The sequence below is a fragment of the Corvus kubaryi genome, unplaced genomic scaffold (genome assembly GCF_017639235.1).
Source record: "Corvus kubaryi isolate FWS band 111438036 unplaced genomic scaffold, C.kubaryi_AGA036_p1.0 37249, whole genome shotgun sequence".
Taxonomy (NCBI): domain Eukaryota; kingdom Metazoa; phylum Chordata; class Aves; order Passeriformes; family Corvidae; genus Corvus; species Corvus kubaryi.
In genome coordinates this window covers 5,688,158-5,707,917 of record NW_024581072.1, presented here as the reverse complement: position 1 = coordinate 5,707,917, position 19,760 = coordinate 5,688,158, and the positions used below count along the sequence as shown (strand labels likewise).

At 41.3% G+C, this 19,760-nt stretch overlaps 1 protein-coding gene across 1 annotated transcript in view; it reads right to left on the bottom strand.

Moving 5' to 3' along the window:
* Positions 1 to 3,583: 3,583 nt before the first annotated feature.
* The window catches only part of DGKQ (diacylglycerol kinase theta), a 110,025-nt gene continuing 93,848 nt past the window's right edge, over positions 3,584 to 19,760 (bottom strand). The window contains exons 20-24 of the mRNA XM_042023383.1: positions 19,632 to 19,732; positions 15,364 to 15,510; positions 14,040 to 14,151; positions 12,314 to 12,466; positions 3,584 to 11,241 (exon numbers count right to left, since the gene is read on the bottom strand). Coding sequence (XP_041879317.1) covers positions 11,143 to 11,241; positions 12,314 to 12,466; positions 14,040 to 14,151; positions 15,364 to 15,510; positions 19,632 to 19,732 — 612 coding nt within the window. The 3' untranslated portion in view covers positions 3,584 to 11,142. The remainder of the gene's footprint in view (positions 11,242 to 12,313; positions 12,467 to 14,039; positions 14,152 to 15,363; positions 15,511 to 19,631; positions 19,733 to 19,760) is intronic.

The following is a 19,760-nucleotide window of genomic DNA, read 5'->3' as shown; positions in this document are numbered from 1 at the left end:
CTTCCTGTGGTGGGCCGCCCCCAGGGCACAGCTTGCCAATGCTTCCCCAGCATGTGCCCCCTTCCAGAGGTGAATGGCACCTGCAGAGCTGCACCCCACACCTTTCTGCCACTCCTCCCAGCAATGCTGCCCCAAACTGATTATAATTTCAGAGGAGGATTACTTTAAGAAAGATAGAACAAACTTTTTAAAAAATGAAGCAAACAGTTAAAGCATAAACATCTTTGCATAACTACAGCACACTTTCTTTTAAAATAGTTTTTAAACCAGAGCAATAGCACATCCAGTGTCTGGGCAGTTCCTGAAAGCCTTTCCAAAGTCAGGGGAGGGTTTTGCTATCCTCAGTCAGAAAGCAAGAGGGCAGCAACCTCCAGTGTAAGAGTGAGTTAACAAGCCAGGAAAATCATGAAGTGGTCAGTGCCCAGCAGCAAGTGTCCATGTTTGTATTTAAAAAGAATTGCTAGAACTAAACTCCCTGTTTTAGTAGCATGGTACTTTATTGACACTGCTTTATTTTTGTGCCAGCACTCATAAAACTTGGCAGACACCTGGAAGGATATTTATAATTAACAGAAACTCAAGCAGCTCCCCCTAACAGGCAGATATAATTGAGACCTTGGACAGGTTTTAGCAGGATGCAGGTTAAATTTTATGACCAGAACTGCTGACACATCACAGTTAAAAACTTCAAAAGACTGGAAAAAGTCATCACAATGTTCACTTACGACCCAAAGAAGCCTGAAAAAGGTGTAAAATGTTTCTGGTGGAGAGCAAATATTACAAGCCATTGTACAGAGTAGTAATGCAGGAGCAACAACAAGTCCTGTGACAGGAATGGCTGATGAGTTAGGAAGAGGATGGAGGTACCAGCAAGGGCCAAAGACTGGGAAGCTGAAGTGGGAGAGTGTAGAAGAAAAATGTGTCACCCAGTCAACTGAAGCAGTCTCCTTTCCTGTAGCAGTTCTGATGGAGTCTCTTCAATTCTGGCATGTCCCAGATGAGTACCATTTCCACACTTTCGTTGCAGACATGCTGAGACTCTGTCATATGGCCTCCTCAGCCTCCATAAGTTTTTTCTGGACCAGAGATGTTGGGGTTTGGCTGTGGGGACTGTGGCTTATGAGACTGAGAGTCATAGAAGACTTGCTATCAGCTCTGCTCCATGTTTTGTAGGGGAGGCTGCTGCATCAGAGGACACCAAGCCATTCCTGTTGTGACAGAAAGGTATGGGCGCAGGACCTTTGAGGCAAGGTTGTACCATGACCATGTGACTGCATTAGCTTGTTTCAGCTTGGCCAGTTTGAAGCAGGATGGGCAAGATCCACATGTCACTGCTGTCAGGAATGTTTTGTGACTTCTGAGCTGCTTGTGCTTTGGAAATTGCAGGAGGGAAAGCTTCTTTGAGGCAGGAGGTGCTGACCTCAAAACAGTGTTCGAAGGAGTACAGTTGTGAGCAGCATCCCCAGAAATCCTGGCTGACAGCAGCCTCATAGTTACCTAGCACAGACTTGAGGACACTGCTCCAGCAGGGGTACCAGTACTTGCCTGTGAGAGTGGCTGATTGTGGTAAATGATCACTGATTAACAGCACAAATTGGCTGAGGGAAGTCCTGAAGGTGACAGAGCTTGTCCCTACCTCATTTTCCAGTGTGGAGTGAGGTGCAGTCTGTGTGCATTTCACTGTATGCGTTTTCTGATGCCTACCCTGACCCTGACCCTGCCCCTGATTACAAGGGCCCTGCATTAAGGCAGCAGGCTTCTGGTCAGAGCACTTGTCTGGGCACACTCTGTGCCTGATCCGTGCAGGCTGTTCTACCTCTCTAACCTTTCTATAACCATTTTGCTGTTGTCAGTTTTCCCCTCCCTCTCTCTTTTTCTGTGATTCCCTAGCAGACTTTTAAGCTGGATTTCTTGGTTTACAGAACCTGAAAGCCAGGTTCTGGATAGACCAAGAGAGTATGGTGCCAGCCACAAGAGAAGTCTGGGGAAATTGTGAGAGATAGCAATTCATTCAGGAGTGAATGTTGAGCCCCATTAGTTGGTGAGGAGGCACAGGTTTGGCCCACTTGTATTATTCATGTCAAGGCTGCTTGCCTGTATGTGGGCACCTGCATAAGCACTGCTGTGTCTGCATGGATTTGTTTTCAGGGTGCTGACACCGCCACTGCTGCATATTCCAGCATTTGGTAATTCAGGCCCAGCAGGAGGGATCGCAGCTGCTACAGTCCACCAGTCGTTCACAACAAGAAAGCATCTGTTTTAGGGGCCCAAAGCTGTCATCTGATGATCAATTTGATGCCCCAAATGGTTCCATTAACCCTTAAATTTAATTTCCCTGTTACTTAATTGTCTAAAAGGCTTTTCTTGTTTAGCTGTGCTTCAAAGAACATTGTCTAACTGGCAATGAAATCCACATTGAAGTTAAGTTGGGATTTATCATGGTCAAACCCATCTTTCGCATTCTCAGACACCAGCTCCCCTTGTTAAGAAAGTGGTTATAACCAGATTCCAAGGAACAAGCCTGTATGGGCAGGGAGGGACTGCTGCAAGTTGTCTACTCTTCTTGCTGTTGTCTCAGCTCAGAGGAGGGCAGGGGTAAAATTCATTTCAGATTTGGATGTTTTGTGGGTTATTTTCTCTTCTCTGTATGAAGTTCAGTGTTTTGTTTGCTTCCCCTCTTTTCCCAGAACTATAGCCCTGAACTGAGTTTTTCCATGTATGGTTTTTAAATGTAATTGTAGCTGCTTCAGAGCTTGTTGATTTGCAGTCCAGCAAGGAACAGTAAGGTTTCTCCAGAGGTGCTGGGACATAACCAAGGCCTCCTCAGTTCTGCAGCCAATTGCTCAACAGAGCGGGGAGAATCAATTGCTCATTGCCAGAGGCAGGGTTACTGCAGCAGGGACAACCCAAGTGGAGATGTCCAGCTGATGGAACCCCCACCATCAGTGAAAGGCAGACCTTAACCTCCAAGGAGCAGTGGGCTGTGCACCTACAGTGGGGCAGTTTCCACATGGGCCCAGCTCACTGGACAGCCCTTCCACTTGTTCCAGCTGACTCCCTCCAAGCCAAGGCCCATGAGGTCTGGCCCTTGAGTTGTGCAGGCCAGGTCCACCACTGCTCACCTGAGCCAAGCACAAGGCTATGCGTGAGCCTGTTACCCAGAGTCTTAAAACACCACGTCATCTGTTTGTAGAGAAGTGCAAACAGGGCAAGCAATTGTACAAAACTACCTTGGAAAATCTGGATCATCATTAAAGTAACGCAAGACACTAGAAATACTTAACACACTGTGTGTAGTGCTGTCACAGGAAGACCTTACCAATTACAGTAAGTGCTGTCCACAGAAATAAGGGTTCTAGAGGTGCTTCAATGTTGCAGGGATCAAACTTAATGCCATCTTACAAATGAAAACATATGAAATCACACTGTTAGAACACAGCTACCCTTTCACAGGGCAGGACCCAATCTCAAACAGCAAGGCTACAGAATTCCTGTAAAAGCAGTGTCCAGCTGAGATAAAGTATGTTTGTCTCTGCAGAAGTGTATTCCACTATACTTAAAGCATAACTACTCCACAAGCATCCAGGGTAGAAGAGATGTTGTATTTTTCACAGCAAATACTAGTTACAGATCTCTGGAACTTGTAAATAATACTTAGAATACAATATTTCATATTGGTGCAAAATGTACAAACACAAAACATGTATTGCAAAATATACACAGAATTGTTCTAAGAACAGAACCCCAAGGATGAACAGATGTTTAAATATAAGAGAAAAGTCCATCTTTTATAAATTACTGAAAAAATATCTATTACTACACTAGGTATGTTATTTGTAACCACAAATAATAGTGACATGTCTCATTTGCAAGGCAGACACTGAGAAACAAGTTACATCATTAAAAGCTAGTTTTTGAGACCAATCCACAAGTGTGATAACGCATTACTGATTTGAGGCACATAGTGTGGAAACCGTTTTCAACCACTTTAATGCTTGTACTTAGGCTTTTTTTTTTTTTCTGAGAATTAGGCAGATGCACAAAGAATAAGCACTAGACAATAATTGTCATCTTATGTTAGTTTATTGGGTCAGGATTATTTATTACCGATGTATTGGAACATTCACAAGAAATGCTATGAGACACCTTAAAAGTGTCTTGATAATAGAACAGCATTCATACAACTGTGTAAGTTGGATGATTTAAATAACCAGAGGTGAAAAACAGTTATTTAAGCGATAGTTAAGTCATCGTTTGAGAAGAATTAAGATGTCATCAGTCATTCATAAGTAGGAGAGACACTGAAATCTATAGTGAATTACAAACTCTGATGCTTTGCATTCAAAGCAGAGATGTTCTCTTCCAATATTCAGAACTTGTAGCGCCAGGATACTGATTGCTACTAGCTATACCATTGCTAACTAAACTATCACAAGGATAACTTGCTTTGGGCATGTTTGGAATGCTTTATACAGCTATTGGTATGCTACAGATCCCCAAATTTTGCTTTAAAATAGCAGTGAAGGCTTTAAAAGCACCCAAAATTACACAATAAATACTCAGTAATACTTCAAGCACCTCTTGCTACCCAATTTGGCAAGATAAGCAGCACTAAGAAATGGATGCCATGGTGAGACAAGCTGTTAGCAGTTTGACGCAGGCACTCTTGATTTGGGCCTGCCTGCCTTCAGAAAGCAAAAGAGCTTGTGTGGCACACTCTGTGACAGTAAGAGAGAGAGGACTGTAAGTGCCAGACAATCACCAGACTTATAACCTTTCTGTAGTCAAGCACAAGGGCAGGCTCTCTGCTCTTCAACCTGCAGTGATCTGTATGGGGGAGAAGTCCTGCCTTGTGAGGCTGATGTTTATATTAGGTTGCTGCCAGAGGTGTAATAGGGGATACACACAATATAAATGAAGCCATATCTTATGAAATCAGGTTGTTCCCTAAATAACACATTTGACCAGTGCAGAGTGACATGCTAAATGGGTATGCTGCCAGGAGAGCTTAGAGGGATAACTACACCAGTAACAGTGCCCTATTAAAAAATACTTTGCTTTGGAATAGATCTTTAATATCTACACACATTTATTTCAAGACTTCAACTTTTTCAGTACTGATCTGCTATAAAACCTTCTCATAAATTATCTTCACAAAAAATAAAGTCACTCTTTCAGCAAACATGTTCAATATAACACACTTGTATCAGTAGAAATTCTGTCCTGTGAGTCCATGGCAGAGAAGCCATAACCCACACTTAAATCTCTCCAAAGCAACATAACCAGGACTCTAAAACCAGAAGGCAACTGTTCCATTAATTACCATGGTAAGCAGAAACAATGCTTCCAAAACACATGAAGAGTGCGCTGTTTCAGTGGACATGTATGGGTTTACAATCAATAGTCACTGTCCTGTAAACATTGAAACTGCCACTCTAACTGCAGGTTAAGATTAGTAATTTGCATTCATTTCACTGCACTCCACACATACAATGCCTACACTGCTAAAAAAAACCAACAACACAACAAAACCATTAAATAGCAAAAGGAATGAAGGCTTTGGGCTGGATGTCTCCTGCAACTAAGTGTCAAGTCAGTAAGTGTTGACATTATAAATAAAACTCGAACATTATTTTATGCATTATAGAAGCAGTCTAGTAAAACCTAAAACTTAGAATAGCAGCAAACTTGCTCAAAAACATACATGAACTTTCAGTCAGTCAGCTATAAATACATTCTGCGATGTGAGAAGCCATCTCTATCCCCAAGCAGGCTTTCAAGGAGAACACAGTGTTAGACATGGATGGGGATCAAGAACACTGCAGTCAGAGAAACTCCTAAACAATTGTATTCTACAAACTTGTTCTCATTGTTTTCTGAAAGTGCATCTTTGTATCTGTAGAATTATCCCCATATTTACAAAAAAAAGTACAAACATTGCAATTTTGCCACACCCTAAGCCTATCTAACCTGTATTTTCTGTTAAGTGCAAAAAGTATAATGAAGTTACACATATTCGGGTGCATATAAGATCAAAGCCTGAAAATGATGCAACGTTGTCACTGGTGAATCCAAGGCAATTCAGTAGTTGCCAAATTTTTCTTTGCTGAACAGCTGTTAGATGGCTAAAGTAGAAGCTGAAGCAGAAATTAAAGAATATTCTAAGCCAAACTGACAGAGCAGCGCTTAGAGCTGGAACTCCATTCCCCCACTCTCCACACACATTCACCAGCACATACTCATACCTTCAATACCAGTTTCAGTACAGAGCTAGGCCCAAAGGGCAGGAGAGCAGCCTGGCAGAAAGCTGTACCATCACTCTGAAGGTGGTAAGGAAGAGATGTGGGGTGCAGACTGAAAGAGTCTTTACTGCCAGGTCTCTCAAGTGCACAACTCCAATAGACCCCAATACTGGCACTGGAATATGGACTAGAGACTATACAAGACAGAGTGTACCTGCAGTCGGTACATTATTAAATACATATGCAACCAAATCTGTTGTGTCTTCAACATAAGCCCTTTTTAAGTGTCACAACAGCTCGTCTTACCTTCTCCTCCCACAAAAAGAGGTTTCATTTGATAATGATATTTATATGCCAACAGGCTGCTACAGAATCACATGCATGCATAAATGCTAAGCAATTTGAAACAGATGATACTCAGATCAAGTGCATTATTTTCTCTTTAAAGAAATGAAATCCATACAATATTTGTAAGAGGGTAACTGTGAAGATGAACAACAATTGTCTATAATAGCTCATTTAGTTTTGTTCCTTAGTTAAGTCTTGCAGTGGACAGCTTCTTCCTAGTTTTTAAAATGCTACAATAGCCATTGCCATTGGTTTTAGACACACAGATACTTTACTAAAATCTAGAAAGAGCAAGCAGAGCTCAAACTGCATACATGCAGAGATTGTACTCTAAACACAGTTGTGCTTTCACTATATTGCCGTCATGTCTTGTTGGAAAATGCAAGTCCTGCCTTATGTCTGAAACTGGAGAGAGAAAGAACCAGAAGTGAGTGCTATCAGAATGCTGTAACAGGGCAAAAGCTGTATAATTAGGCACTGTGGAAGGAAATACAATAAGGCGTATTCTTAAAGGGTGTGTGCACATGTATGTATACACATGTATGTACACACACATATATACACATATATAAACAAAAGGTTTTTGGCAAAAGAACCATTTCACCTAAAAATCAATGCAGTGAAAATACCAGCAATTTAAACTGTACAAATCAAGGGTAAAAGCCATGGGGAAAAAAGCAGCAAATTTTCTGAAGTAGCACCCATATCTCAGGGATGAGCTTTTGAATTTCGGTTCTACTAATTCAAGACAGAGGTAATGTGTTTATCCATCAAAACAGATTTTAACCAATTGACCACCTGCACTAATCTGCAGCACTGGGGTATTTGAAAGGAACCACAGTTTTCAGGACCCTTCTCTCCCCAGTGTTGGCAATGCCTAAGTAGGACACTAGTAAAAGGTCAGGAGAGTGTATCTCAGCAGGAGAGATGCTAGTTGTGCTATTTGTGCCTGCAGTGGTTTATAGGCAAGGTAAAAAGGCAGTGGAGAGAGGATGAAGGAGTGTGCTCAGGATAGCAATGAGTCTGCATCTCTTCCCTGTCCACAGTTATAGCTCCTGGTCCTGCGTCCCTGATGTTCATTAACAGCTGTCTTGACGGAACTGAGCCTCTTCCCCAACACTTCTGTTGCTGCATTATCTAAAGTACTTGGTCACGTGACCACTGGGTTCTCACACAATACTACTCAAAGAGCCCATATGGAGAATCATCTATCTGCCCACTGTCACATAAATTATACTGCATTGTTACGTTAAGTGGAAAGGCTAAGTCTAAATGTTTCATATTAACAGCAAAGAGTTATCCCCTCCCTTCATGCAGGCCTTGTATACCCCAGAAGAAAATACCAGGTCTTCTCAGACACCATATGCAATGAAAATATGAGAATAAAAAATACATACACACATATATTCTTGATATAATGGCCTTTACAGAACCTGAAACATCTTAATAGAGGGGTTAATGAGTGAGTTTCTCCTTTTAAAAGCTTTACAGGGGGTTTTCTATCTCAACTGCCCAGGAATCTGTTTTGTCATCAAAAGACATTAAGAATAATCTTTTGATGCACAGAGGCCTTAGATGCTAAGAGTGTTTTTCTTAAGCTGTGTTTTCATTCCAGTGTGGCGCTCATCTGCTCAAACAATATATGGCAGTTGGTTTCTGGGAAAAAAAGGAAAGGGAAAGAAAACCAAACTCAAAGCTTTCTTGCCCTCCACCACTGGGAAAAGAATACACTCATACTTCAGTGTCACCTTGCTACTGTGATGCTACCCCAAAACAGGCATGTACAGAGTTCCAGGGATGGCAAATGTCCTGGAAGAATATGCCACGGCAAGGGGCCCTTTGATTAAAGTATTGTGATCTGCGAGTTTCATGTTATTTCAGATAACAGATACAGAGAAAAAGGAGAGACAGCCAGGTCCTTAACAAGCCAAGAACTTGAAACACTGTCAGCTACATGCTGCAGGATTATATATGCCTGGAAAAATAGTACGACAGGTTTGTTTGTTTATTTATTTGGGCTGCAGAAGACAGTCTGTACCAGCAATCTTAAAATTTATGCATGTTTTCTGTAACAAGAAGTCCAGCTTCCATTACTGAGTCAGCAACTGGAAAGTAGACCATGCATTCTTTCTGCTGCCCCAAGGATACAAAGCAGTTTCTCTGTCTTTCTGGACAATTATGAAGCAGCAGCCTATTCCAGATTTCCTCTCTCATTTGTGAGCTTCATTCAGAGAGTGCACATCCTGAAATACAACACTTTATCCTCCCTACTTGTAATGCTGGTACCAGGATGCCAGAAGAGGTCCAGCTGACCTCTCATGCCCAGGTTCTAAAGAAGATAACCCTGTATTTAGAGATCAGGAAGACAAGACTTTTAGCTCTGTACTATCCAAACTATTTCCTTCACAGCATGAATCCAGTTTTTGTGCTGAATAAAAGTTAAGTTGTAGTCCACGCTGTTGGACCTGAAGAACATCCCCAAATTTAAATTAAGAATTTAAACAATTGACAAGAGGTTTCACTGAAAACAGGAGTCATTCCTCCAACTGTATCTCTACCAGAAAACAGAGAAGGAATCACTAGATCGAAAGGAGAAGCTGCAGGCATCTGCCATTTTTCCATAACTGTTTTGTCTCTCTTTATAGCTTTTGCTGCATCATTCTGTTGCTATAGATGACATTCACACCCTCATTGCACCATGACTGGAAAGCAGAAAGCACATTTCTGAAGCACACTGCTGAAGCTGGCACAGTGCTGAGAGTACAGGCTCATCACCAAGACCCAGCAAGAACTGCCTCAGCACGTAACTGGCTCCATCACAAAATGGCTTTTGCATATTTCAAAGTTACACTTAAGCCCCCTGAAGCAGCTACAGATGTTTTTCTAGACACACTGGCAAGAGGGAATGCTCCTAAAGCTGACACTCAAGTGATGAATTCATGCCACCCACAGACGAAACAGTTATTACTGTGCAACAGAGGACGAGTAAGCCCACTGTCTGGCTAAGTGGGCTCTAGCCAGCATGGCTTAAGTAGCTCCAAGCAGCAGATGCATACAAGTGGCAAAACCTTGCAGGCCCCACCCCCTACCCACAAGTGGTTCACAGAGCCCTTTGTGTCTGATGTTGACCCAAAGTGAAACGTTCAGTCCCTGGGCAACCATGGTGAGATGAGATGGCAGAGATGTGAGTGAAGAACAACATGACTACAGACATGGATAGCAGATGTAGACAGCATATGGCAGGACCAGCATGGCTGCTCCAGCACCAGTCTCTAGCACAAAGCTGTAAAAGGAGTACTGGATCCCCACACCTTCAGCAGATGGGTAAACACAGAGAGCTGATCTTGGCCTCACAGGAGCTGATGGGGAAACAGCCTCTGAAGAGCACACACTCATCCAAGTGAGATAAGACAGTCACTGTGTCCCTGGGCCCACACCTAATAACAACACCCATCAAAGACTTGAGAAGCCTGACAAGGTAAGTGAATTTTCATGATGCCTCTCGCATTCCCGGTTATTTGAAGCCTAGAGCATGTTACATGCATACTATAGGCTTCAATACCTGCTAAGGCTCCTCAGCAAAGCTATGCTGTACATAATACCACTCTAACATGTGACTGTGCTAATTTACTTAACTGAACACTAAGTGGTACTTCTTTTAACCTAATTAATGATGATTCTTGAGCTTTCTGTTATATAATAGTACAAATTCATGAAAATGAAACAACACAAGTAAAGTCAAGACGAAAAGTCTGGTGTCAAAGATAATGGTTTCAGGGACAGAAAAATATTGGTGTAACATAATAATGCATTGGGTACTTGTGTTCCCTTTTTAAGAGTTGTAGCTGATGAAATTCAAATGCCTTTTAAAACGGGCTTTGGCTGAATAATGAGAAACTAAGCTACAGTTGAAAAAGTGCTCTACAGGCTGTTTTCCCTTCATTCATGCTGTCCAAATACTGTTGAAGTAAACGCTCTGAAATATTTTGACTCAACTGTTCTAGTACTTTCTCTCTTCCCAGTGCTCTGGGATCCTTTTATAGAAATAATCTCTCCTGTGTTTTGTATTTTTCTCTTTACACTTGTACTGTTTCAGCTGTGCTATTTGGACTGATCTAAGGACTTCTCAGCAACTCATGTTTTTGCCTTTTTTTGGTTAGGATGCTACTGTGAGCATTAATTTAAAGAAACACATTTTCAGCTATAGAACAAATAAAAAAAAATTATCTATGGAATGATATTCTTTAAGAAGGAGCTGAGAGGAGGGAAGGATTTTTTGTGAAGGCAAATGCAGAAATCTCAGCATCTTGGAATCTCTGTTTGGCTGGGAAACAGCTTACAGAAAAGCAACCCAAAGTAAACATTTCAGATGAGACAAGTGGTACATAACAGTTATTTGTGACAATGAGGCACTATCTTTGAAAGACAAAGAAGAACCCAGTACTATCAAAATGTAATGAAAGGCACGCTCATAAGCAACTCTCTTCACGAGTTGTCTGCACTCGGTTTTACTGAACCAGTGTGGTGTCTAGGTGTGGATACAGGTCTCCCCTTAGCGTCCTCCTTCAGAGACTGACACACCATCCACTTTCATCTCTTTCAGGCTTCCAGTTTTTTTCTGCTTCTGCTTGGATTTTTTCAACATATGGACCTAAAATTGAAAAATTTAAAAGAAAGTGAGTGAGTATTAAAATATCTGTGATCACCAATAAGCTGATCTAAGGCAACTAATAACCAAGTAAAAAGCTGGAACTGCAACAGAAAAACATTTAAAAACACAACTGTCTGGTGCACCTATCCTTATAAAGCTATAGGATTTACTGGGTTTTTTACATAAACATATACACATTATGTATATGTATGTGTGCATATATATTCCTGTACACACATGTATACATACCCATATATAGAGAGAACTAGTCAGCAGCGGACAAGTTAGGTTTGCTCTCTCTCTCTTTCTCTTCCCCCAGCCCCCCCCCACCCCGCTTCTTCTCATGGAAAGAACAAAGTTTCAACATAGTCTGAAACTTTGAGGTATGACCCACTCATTTCTCCTTAGTAAGGGCAATTGTTCTGGTAGCACTCCCAGTACAGCTACATATCCTCTGAGCTTGCCTGTAGCAACAAATTTCCGTGAGTTGAAAAGGCATCCTTAAGGTAGCAGGCAAATGTGTAGACTGGTGTGCACCATAGTAATCTACTGCAAAATGTTTATTTCACAATTTCAAAGTCAAGAGTGAAAGTTAAATTCTCGGGGAGCTGATTTATGTACATATTGAGATAATAAAGAAAAAACAGACACTGATTACTCCTAAGTCTCTTTTTCATGGACTCTGCTCCTCTCTTACCAATTTTTCTCCTTTGATACTACTGTCTGACAGACCTTCTCCAGCAGACTGATTCCTACCTTGCACACTGCACTACTACCATGGCCTTTATAACTGTGCCCTGCTTCAAGACAAGCAACACTGCCTGCAGATGTCAATACAGGGATAAAAATTAAGTCACTGGGCCAAAGCATAGGGACCATTTTTTTAAACACAAGCCTCATCTGAGCCACTAGAGAGAGCCCTCAAACCATCCTCTTTAGAAACTGCTTTGTCAGTTACCACACAGTGCTGAGCAGCTCCTTTAGGGTTAAGCATCGGAATACACAGACAAGCAAGATAATACAGTAACATCCAGTGCAGGAACAAAGTCTAAGAGAAACCTACAGCCAGTACCTTTGGTCCTGCAGCAGAAATTATAATCTGGCCAGGGGCCTGAATCCAGGGCTCTCCATCAACTTGAACTGGAATTGGCTTTAGGAGTGTTACACGGAAATACGAGCCTTGGGCTATGCGGATTCCTGATCGAAAACCACCTTGGACTTGACCCTGTTAGGGAATAAATGCCAGGATATCAATCACCCCAACTAACAAGAAGTACAAATACTAGCTGCAATTCAACTGGGTAGATATTACTTTATTCTCATCTGACATTTTAAGTTTCAGCTAAAAAAACTGCTTAGGCAAAACTAGGATGCCTTTACTGCCCCAGCGTTAATTATTTCAGCTAGTCCAGGAAGGAGAACTCGGATACCCCTGACGGCTGTGGGAGGCAAAACAACTTCCACAGCAAAGCCACTTGTACACAAAGGTTGGGCAAGGAGCATACACTCACAAAGGTCTTGTTTGCTTTGGCTTCTCTCTCTGTAACACAGTAAATACTTCTAAAGACACCTAATTGTACACACAGACTTCAGCACATGTGAAATTCTGAAGTCTAAAAGCACTTTATTAATCAGAGAGTTTTTCCAAACTCAGCTCCATATAGCTACAGAAATACATACATATACACACACTGAACTTCTTATACACATACTCAACTACAACTTGACAGCTGAGTTAACATTTTAGAGTTAACTGTAGAAGTGAAACAAAGTGAACTTTGCTGCTACACATACTCTAGGGGAATGTGTGCAGAAACCAAACATGGGAGTAAAAACCTTATTATCACGAACCCAAGGCACAGGTTTGTTAACATTTATACTCCAAAGCTGCTTCTACTTTCACAAAAAATTTAAGGATCTCTATCAAAACACTTCTTTAGTGTCTTTTAGAAGATCTAAGTTACAAAATGGTAAAGTTGACCAACACCAAAGATTGATCAAGCTCCACAAAATTTAACCACCCACCTTTCCACTTTTGGTGGCTTTATGGATTAATTATCTCTAGTTACCTGACCACATATACTTTTTTAGCAGCAGATTTCTTTAGATAGTGGTGAAATATGAAGACAAAAATAACCTACCATCCCACAGGACTATGTTACTAACAGCAGACCATTGTAAAAGTATGTAATACATGAAAGAATTAAAGTTGCATAAGTTGAGTCATAATAGTCTTTGCAGAACAGCATACCACCTGCTTGACATAGCATTCAAATCAAGAGCAGCAAGTATCAAATTCTCAGTGATAGGGTTTGGAAAGCCTGTGGCAGATAATTATAAGGCAACCTGTCTTGATGGAATCTCCACTGTGATTGTGATGAGGTATGACAAGATTTTTCACAGCTACACTAGGTGAAGAGGGCCTGTTTTTGTAATATTAGAATAAAATCTTGTTTTCATCCCATGAACTGTTCCATTTTGACACCATGATACCTGTTATGAGAAAGCTAGTGCATTCCATAATACATGCACACACTTGCATTTTACATATATATATTGCATTATATATATATGCACACATATATGTTTCTCTACTTGATTCAAAGTCTAGTTAAATCATGAAGCATTTCCCCATGGATTTTTAACAAGTTCTGAATTCCTATTACTTCTTCTTATCTGACCTTAACAAAGAGGTGTAGTTTTTAGGACTATGCACTTGCAATGCACTGTCTGTTACAGAAACAAGCCTGTCCCATAAAATGTGTGTTTCTTCTGTGTTTACTGGGATGCCAACTCACCATGTGAACGACGCCAGTCACACCAACCACTTCCAGCAGGCCGTCATCGATGCGTGGCTTCTCAAAGCGGTTGTCACTCTCAGACCCCCAGAGGTCAGCTCCAGAGCCCCAGCTGTGTGGAGAGCACATCAGTGACCATCTGTGGGCCTGTGGTCTGCCCCCAGGCACACTCCCTGGTGCCCTGCTAAGGGTGGCTGGTTTGTCAGGCTTCAAATGCTATACACACTGTGCTCCTGCACCAGCTGGAGGGAGCAGTTTTCCTGCATTGTAAACGCAGGAACTGTTTTCCTAAAATCTGGAAGAATTTTGATCAGATCTTTTAATAGAAAAAGGAGTGAAGTAAATAGTTTCCATGGGAAAAGAAAATAGGAATAAGGTAACTCTTTAGAGTTTTAGTTTGCTGGGAAATACAGCTACACTAACCTTTAACTTTCAAGTCTGAAGAACTTAACATAGCTCTTACTGGCCTTGACAACATTCATGGAAGCCACTGAAGAGAAACTAAAGCTAAAACAATTATCAAGATTTTATTCTTGTACCTGGCCAAAAGCACTCGTAGTTAGGCAGATATTCATGCACTTCAGTCCTCTGAAATGCTTCTGACAATTTAAACCCTGCTGGTTTTTGTGCAGTACTGACCCTTCCCACTCAAATCACTTGCTTATTGTTTCGGTCATGAAGTACTCATCACTTAATTGGGATCTTTTCTTCTTCACAGCTCTCATGTGCAATGTGTATTTGTGTACACGTGCAATGTATGTGCATATGTGTGTACATGTAAAAAGACGTATTTGAATAAAACATTTTCAGACCAAAATGCAAAGAGATACAGGTTGTTTAAGACAAGATAGTACTTGAAAAAATAATAGTATGGCAGCACTAATTACCTGCTGGTTTTGTGCAAACAAAAAACCTGCCTCTATCAACATCACATCTAAGGAAGCCAGATCTCCTGTGGATTTGGCTTCCATTCTTCCACAACAGTAACTCTAGCTCCCTGCAGGTGTCAAGGAAGCACTCACAGGCCTGTAAAGGTACCTGAACTGTGGGTTTTCCACAGCTACCCAGGTAGCATCACATACTCTATGTACATTGACCAGCTGTCTGTAGCACCTGGGCAGTGCTTGACAGTTGAAATCCATCTGGCCTTCACTGCAGGAACTGCTTAGGTACCTGGTCCCTAGCATGTCAGAAAGCGTGTGCAGGTTAAATCTCTTTGATCCTGCTACCTAACTATTTGACATTTGGTACTGAAATACGAAGTAGCAATTCTATACATACAGTCAGGCATGCATCCACAACAGATCCTTCCTCTCCTTTTTACCTGGGTATATTAATAAAAATGAGTCCTTCTATACTTGGTAACTCCACCTCCTGCTGGTCCACTTGCAGCTTTATGTCCTTGTGAAGGTTTCTTGTATGACTTATCTTCTGCAGCCCAACTTTCACGTAAACTCCCTTGTTGTGAAACCTAGGAGCAGACAAGCATCCTGTAACCAAAATGTAAGGCCAGGCAGAGCACTCTTCCCTGTATGTATATCACTATTGTCCTCTAGCAGGTATGTTTAAAGAGTTTTTCAATTAAAACCCATTTCAAATTCTTCTAGCTTTACTGCAGAAACAAAGCATAAGCCATGAACTCCTACTTTACATACCTTTACTTAAGGGATGATTCTTCTGTTGAGACATGTGCAGATTGTGAAATTTGATTAGAGAAAAATCATCCCTTCCCAAAGTGTTGCCTGAATACAATGCCTCTTTGAAATGTAAACTCCTGGGCTGGAAGATTACATTTTTGATTAAGACTTAGAGGTCGTCATGACCCATTTAAAGTTGTTTTCTCGTGCAATGCTACAATACTTATGGCACAAAAACATTTGAAAATCTTTGCTGTACACATTCCTAATTAATTTGAAATATACTCAGCTGCAGAAAATTAAAACGGGCTTAGTAATCCCAACTTGTGACAGTGCTCTAACATCTCTAATTTTAGAATAAAAAAGATGAGGAAGATTTTTATGGCATCCCTAGAAATGGCAAAATTTTTTAAGAATAACATAAACAAAAGATAGTCAAACACAGAGACTATTTTCTTCTATAATGGAAACCTTTGGGTACACAGCCTTCAGGGCAACCTTAAAATAAAAAGCATAAATTTCCATTATTTGACCCTACTAGCACATGGGTGTCATCAGAATTCAACTCTGCAAAATTTCTCTAGCATTATGTCTAAATACCGTAGACATTCAAGTGGGGAAGACAGCCAGTGCAGGTTACAGCCAAGTTTTCAGACAGAGACTTTTCAGTCGTCTTAAATTATTACACTGGGAGTGCTTAGTCCTATGTCCTAAAAGTTTAAAATAGCATCAAATTAAAGGTACCTCATGTAAACACCATTTAACATACACTTCTCCTCTAGACAAGATGTATCTATGCTAAGACAGGTTTTGTCTAATTTGGATACAGTTGAAAAATACTGGAATATTAGTAGGAAACAACATTTTCAATATCCCCAAGAAGTATTAATTTTTGTTGCATGAAGAAGGAAACCTTCAGAAATGGAAAGAATACTTCACAGTACCCTAACTGCAGAACAGTTGTGTATCTCTGTAAAATAAGTCTAAACTTGCATTAAATTGTGCAGAATATTCTTTCTAACCTTGCAGCTTGAAACTGCTTGCCACAGCAATCTCCTGCCATTTTGGATGGCATGAACAGTTCGTGATCTCTTCTGTAATACACAGTCCTGGAGACTGCTCCAGGAATGATGTGGATGAAGAACCAGATGCCCCCTCAGCAAGCTCATTGACAACACAAAGCTGGGAGGAGAGGACTCTGCAGCTTGTCAGAAGGACCTTGACAGGTTGGAAAGATGGGCAGAGAGAAACCATCTGAAATTCAATGAAGGAAAATTGAGGGTCCTGCACGTGGGGAAGAATAATCCCATGAACCAGCACAGGCTGGGTGCTGAGCTGCTGGGAAGCAGCTCTGTGGAGAAGGACCTGGGGGTCCTGGTGAATCTCAAGCTGTCTATGAGCCAGCAGTGTGCCCTGGGAGCCAAGAGGCCAATTGGATCCTGGGTGCATTAGGAAGAGCATTGCCAGCAGGTCAAGGGAGGTCATCCTGCCTCTCCGCTCAGCCCTGGTGTAGCACATCTGGAGTTTTCTGTCCAGTTCTGTGCTTCTCAGTACAAGAGAGACATGGGGCTTCTGGAGCAGGTCCAGTGGAGAGCAAGAAGGACGATTAATGGACTGGAGCATCTCTTTAACCAGGAAAGGCTGAGGGAGTCGGGCCTGTTCAGCTTCAAGAAGAGAGGGAACCTTATCACTGTCTGTAAGTATCTGAAGGGAGGGTGTCAAGAGGATGGAGCCAGGCAGCAAGCAAGGACAAGAGGCAATGGGGAGAAACTGATGCACAGAAGTTCAACCTGAACATGAGGAAAAATTTCTTTACTGTGTGGGTGACCAAGCACTGGAACAGATTGTCCAGAGAGGGTGTGGAATCTCCCTCACTGGAGATATTGAAGAACCATCTGGAATGCAATCCTGTGCCAAGTGCTCTGGGATGACCCTGCTTGAGCAGGGAGGTTGGACCAGATGACCCACTGTAATCTCTCCTAACCTAACCCACTCTGTGATTCTATGAATGAAGGCAGTTGCCCTGATCATTAAATTTTACACTGTAAAAAAAACTCACTGTCACAACATACACTATTTTTATCTGCCCTGCAATGCTGTATCAGCGTTGAATTCCTGCAGGGATGTTAGTGCTGTACTTTGAGCTGTTAGCTAAATGTAAGCAGTCCACAACACGTAAAGAGACTCTACTCAGTAAGGCCAAAGAACACACGGCTCTTGGGATGTTTATCAGTTTAAGGTCTTGCTTCAGAAGAGCATTAAAGCTCATATTTCTTCCAAGGACTACCTGCAATTTCTGTTGCCACAACCTGAAACTTCCTGTTCTGCACTCAAGAGTAGCCAGTTCACATGCCAGCAGCTGCTGCATCTTGCATTAAGTAGATACCATTTTTAGTTAATTTACTAGGAATAATAATAATAATAAGCTAATATTACTGACAAGAGTGTGCACTTGCTCATCATGGGGAAGCATAAAGTCAACTATTTTAACAGTCATTGTCACAGGCAAAGGTAAATATCATGCGTCAGCCTGTACAAGCTTTTTGTCTTCTGCAAAAATGTATCTCAGTATCAATTCATTATTTCATGTTTCCTTTCCAAAAGTATATAGCCCTTCAGATTTGGGGGGGGGGGAAATTCTCTTCTTTCCCACAAGCCCTTCAAGTCACCCTGCAAGAATGATACCAAGACTTTGTCCACTGCACTATGGATGCTGCAGACTGAGATGAAGATTACAGGGATGAAATGCACACAGCCAATAGCAATCAAAGTATATCCCTTAAATGCAGTGGCAATAAGAAGAGCATGCATCTTTTGAAATGCTGCAGCTTTGCAAACATGGAGTAGTATATTTTGAAGAAAGAAGGAACATAACTTGCACATTATATGAAGTACACAAGTCCATCTAGAAAAGTTTTGTGTACCAGAACGGGCAGTGCAATAATTGCCTGATTTTATTACCTACAATACTTTCAGTCCAGCGTATTGAAAATGCAAACCAGTTCCTAATAGTAACTTATGTACCAGGAACCACCTGTGCTCACACCAACAACTGTATTAGTCAGCTTTTAAGAAAAGCACCATGAGCAATGCCTGTAATGATAGACAGAACACTACAAGATAGGTCAGATTACACATCATTGCACTCATGACTGGTCAGAGAATATTTTTAATAGTTACAGTTTGAACAATGCATAGTTGTAACTGGCTGTAACTCTGGCAACCAAGAGACAATTTAGAAAGCATTTAATCATAAACATAGGGGAAAGCAAACAAAACCAGTTTCTACCAGGAATTACTGATTAATTACACAGATGTGATTTCTTTTGCTCATCAATTCCAGTGATTATGGGAAGAAGAAAAAGTCCCATTATTGGTTGATATGCTTGCCAGAAAGGGGAAGGTCTCTCAACACCTTTTTAATAATGTTCTCCCTTGAGATACAGAGATCCTTAATATCAATTAATATCCTTAATACCAGCATGCAGGTGCTACAACAGCACTAAGCAAAACTGGAAAAGGTACAGAAGAAGTTCTGAACACTTCTGAGCACTTCTGAACAGTGCTTATTGCTCAGGTAGCAGCACTGCCCTCACTCTTGCTGAAGGCTTTGAGCAAGAGGTATTTCCACTATCTCAAAATTTCACTCAACTCAACAGTGAAGCTATTGGCATACTAAGAATACTGAAGGACAGTGACATGGCTTCCAATACCTGCATTGGTGCTCTCTCTTGGTAGAGGAAAAAAAAAAAAACAAACCAAACCCAGACAAACAGAACACAGGAATTTTGTGTCTGTGACTTCCTGGCTAGCTTAATTCCTCCTTGTCCCAGCTCTGCCACAAGCAATATTAGTCTGTGGATACCTGTAGCATTGAAGATTATCAGCTGTAGTGTAAATTTGAAGTAATGCAATACCACAGAATTGACCTTCACCCTAGTTGCCCCAGGATTACCTGCTATTAAATTTCCCTGGTTCTTCTTCCCTGGCATGATGGAAGTCCAAGCTCAACTCTGCATCAATGCCAAGACCACAGTAGTTGTTCATCTGTACAATCTGACCAAAGGAAAAAGAAAGGTATGAT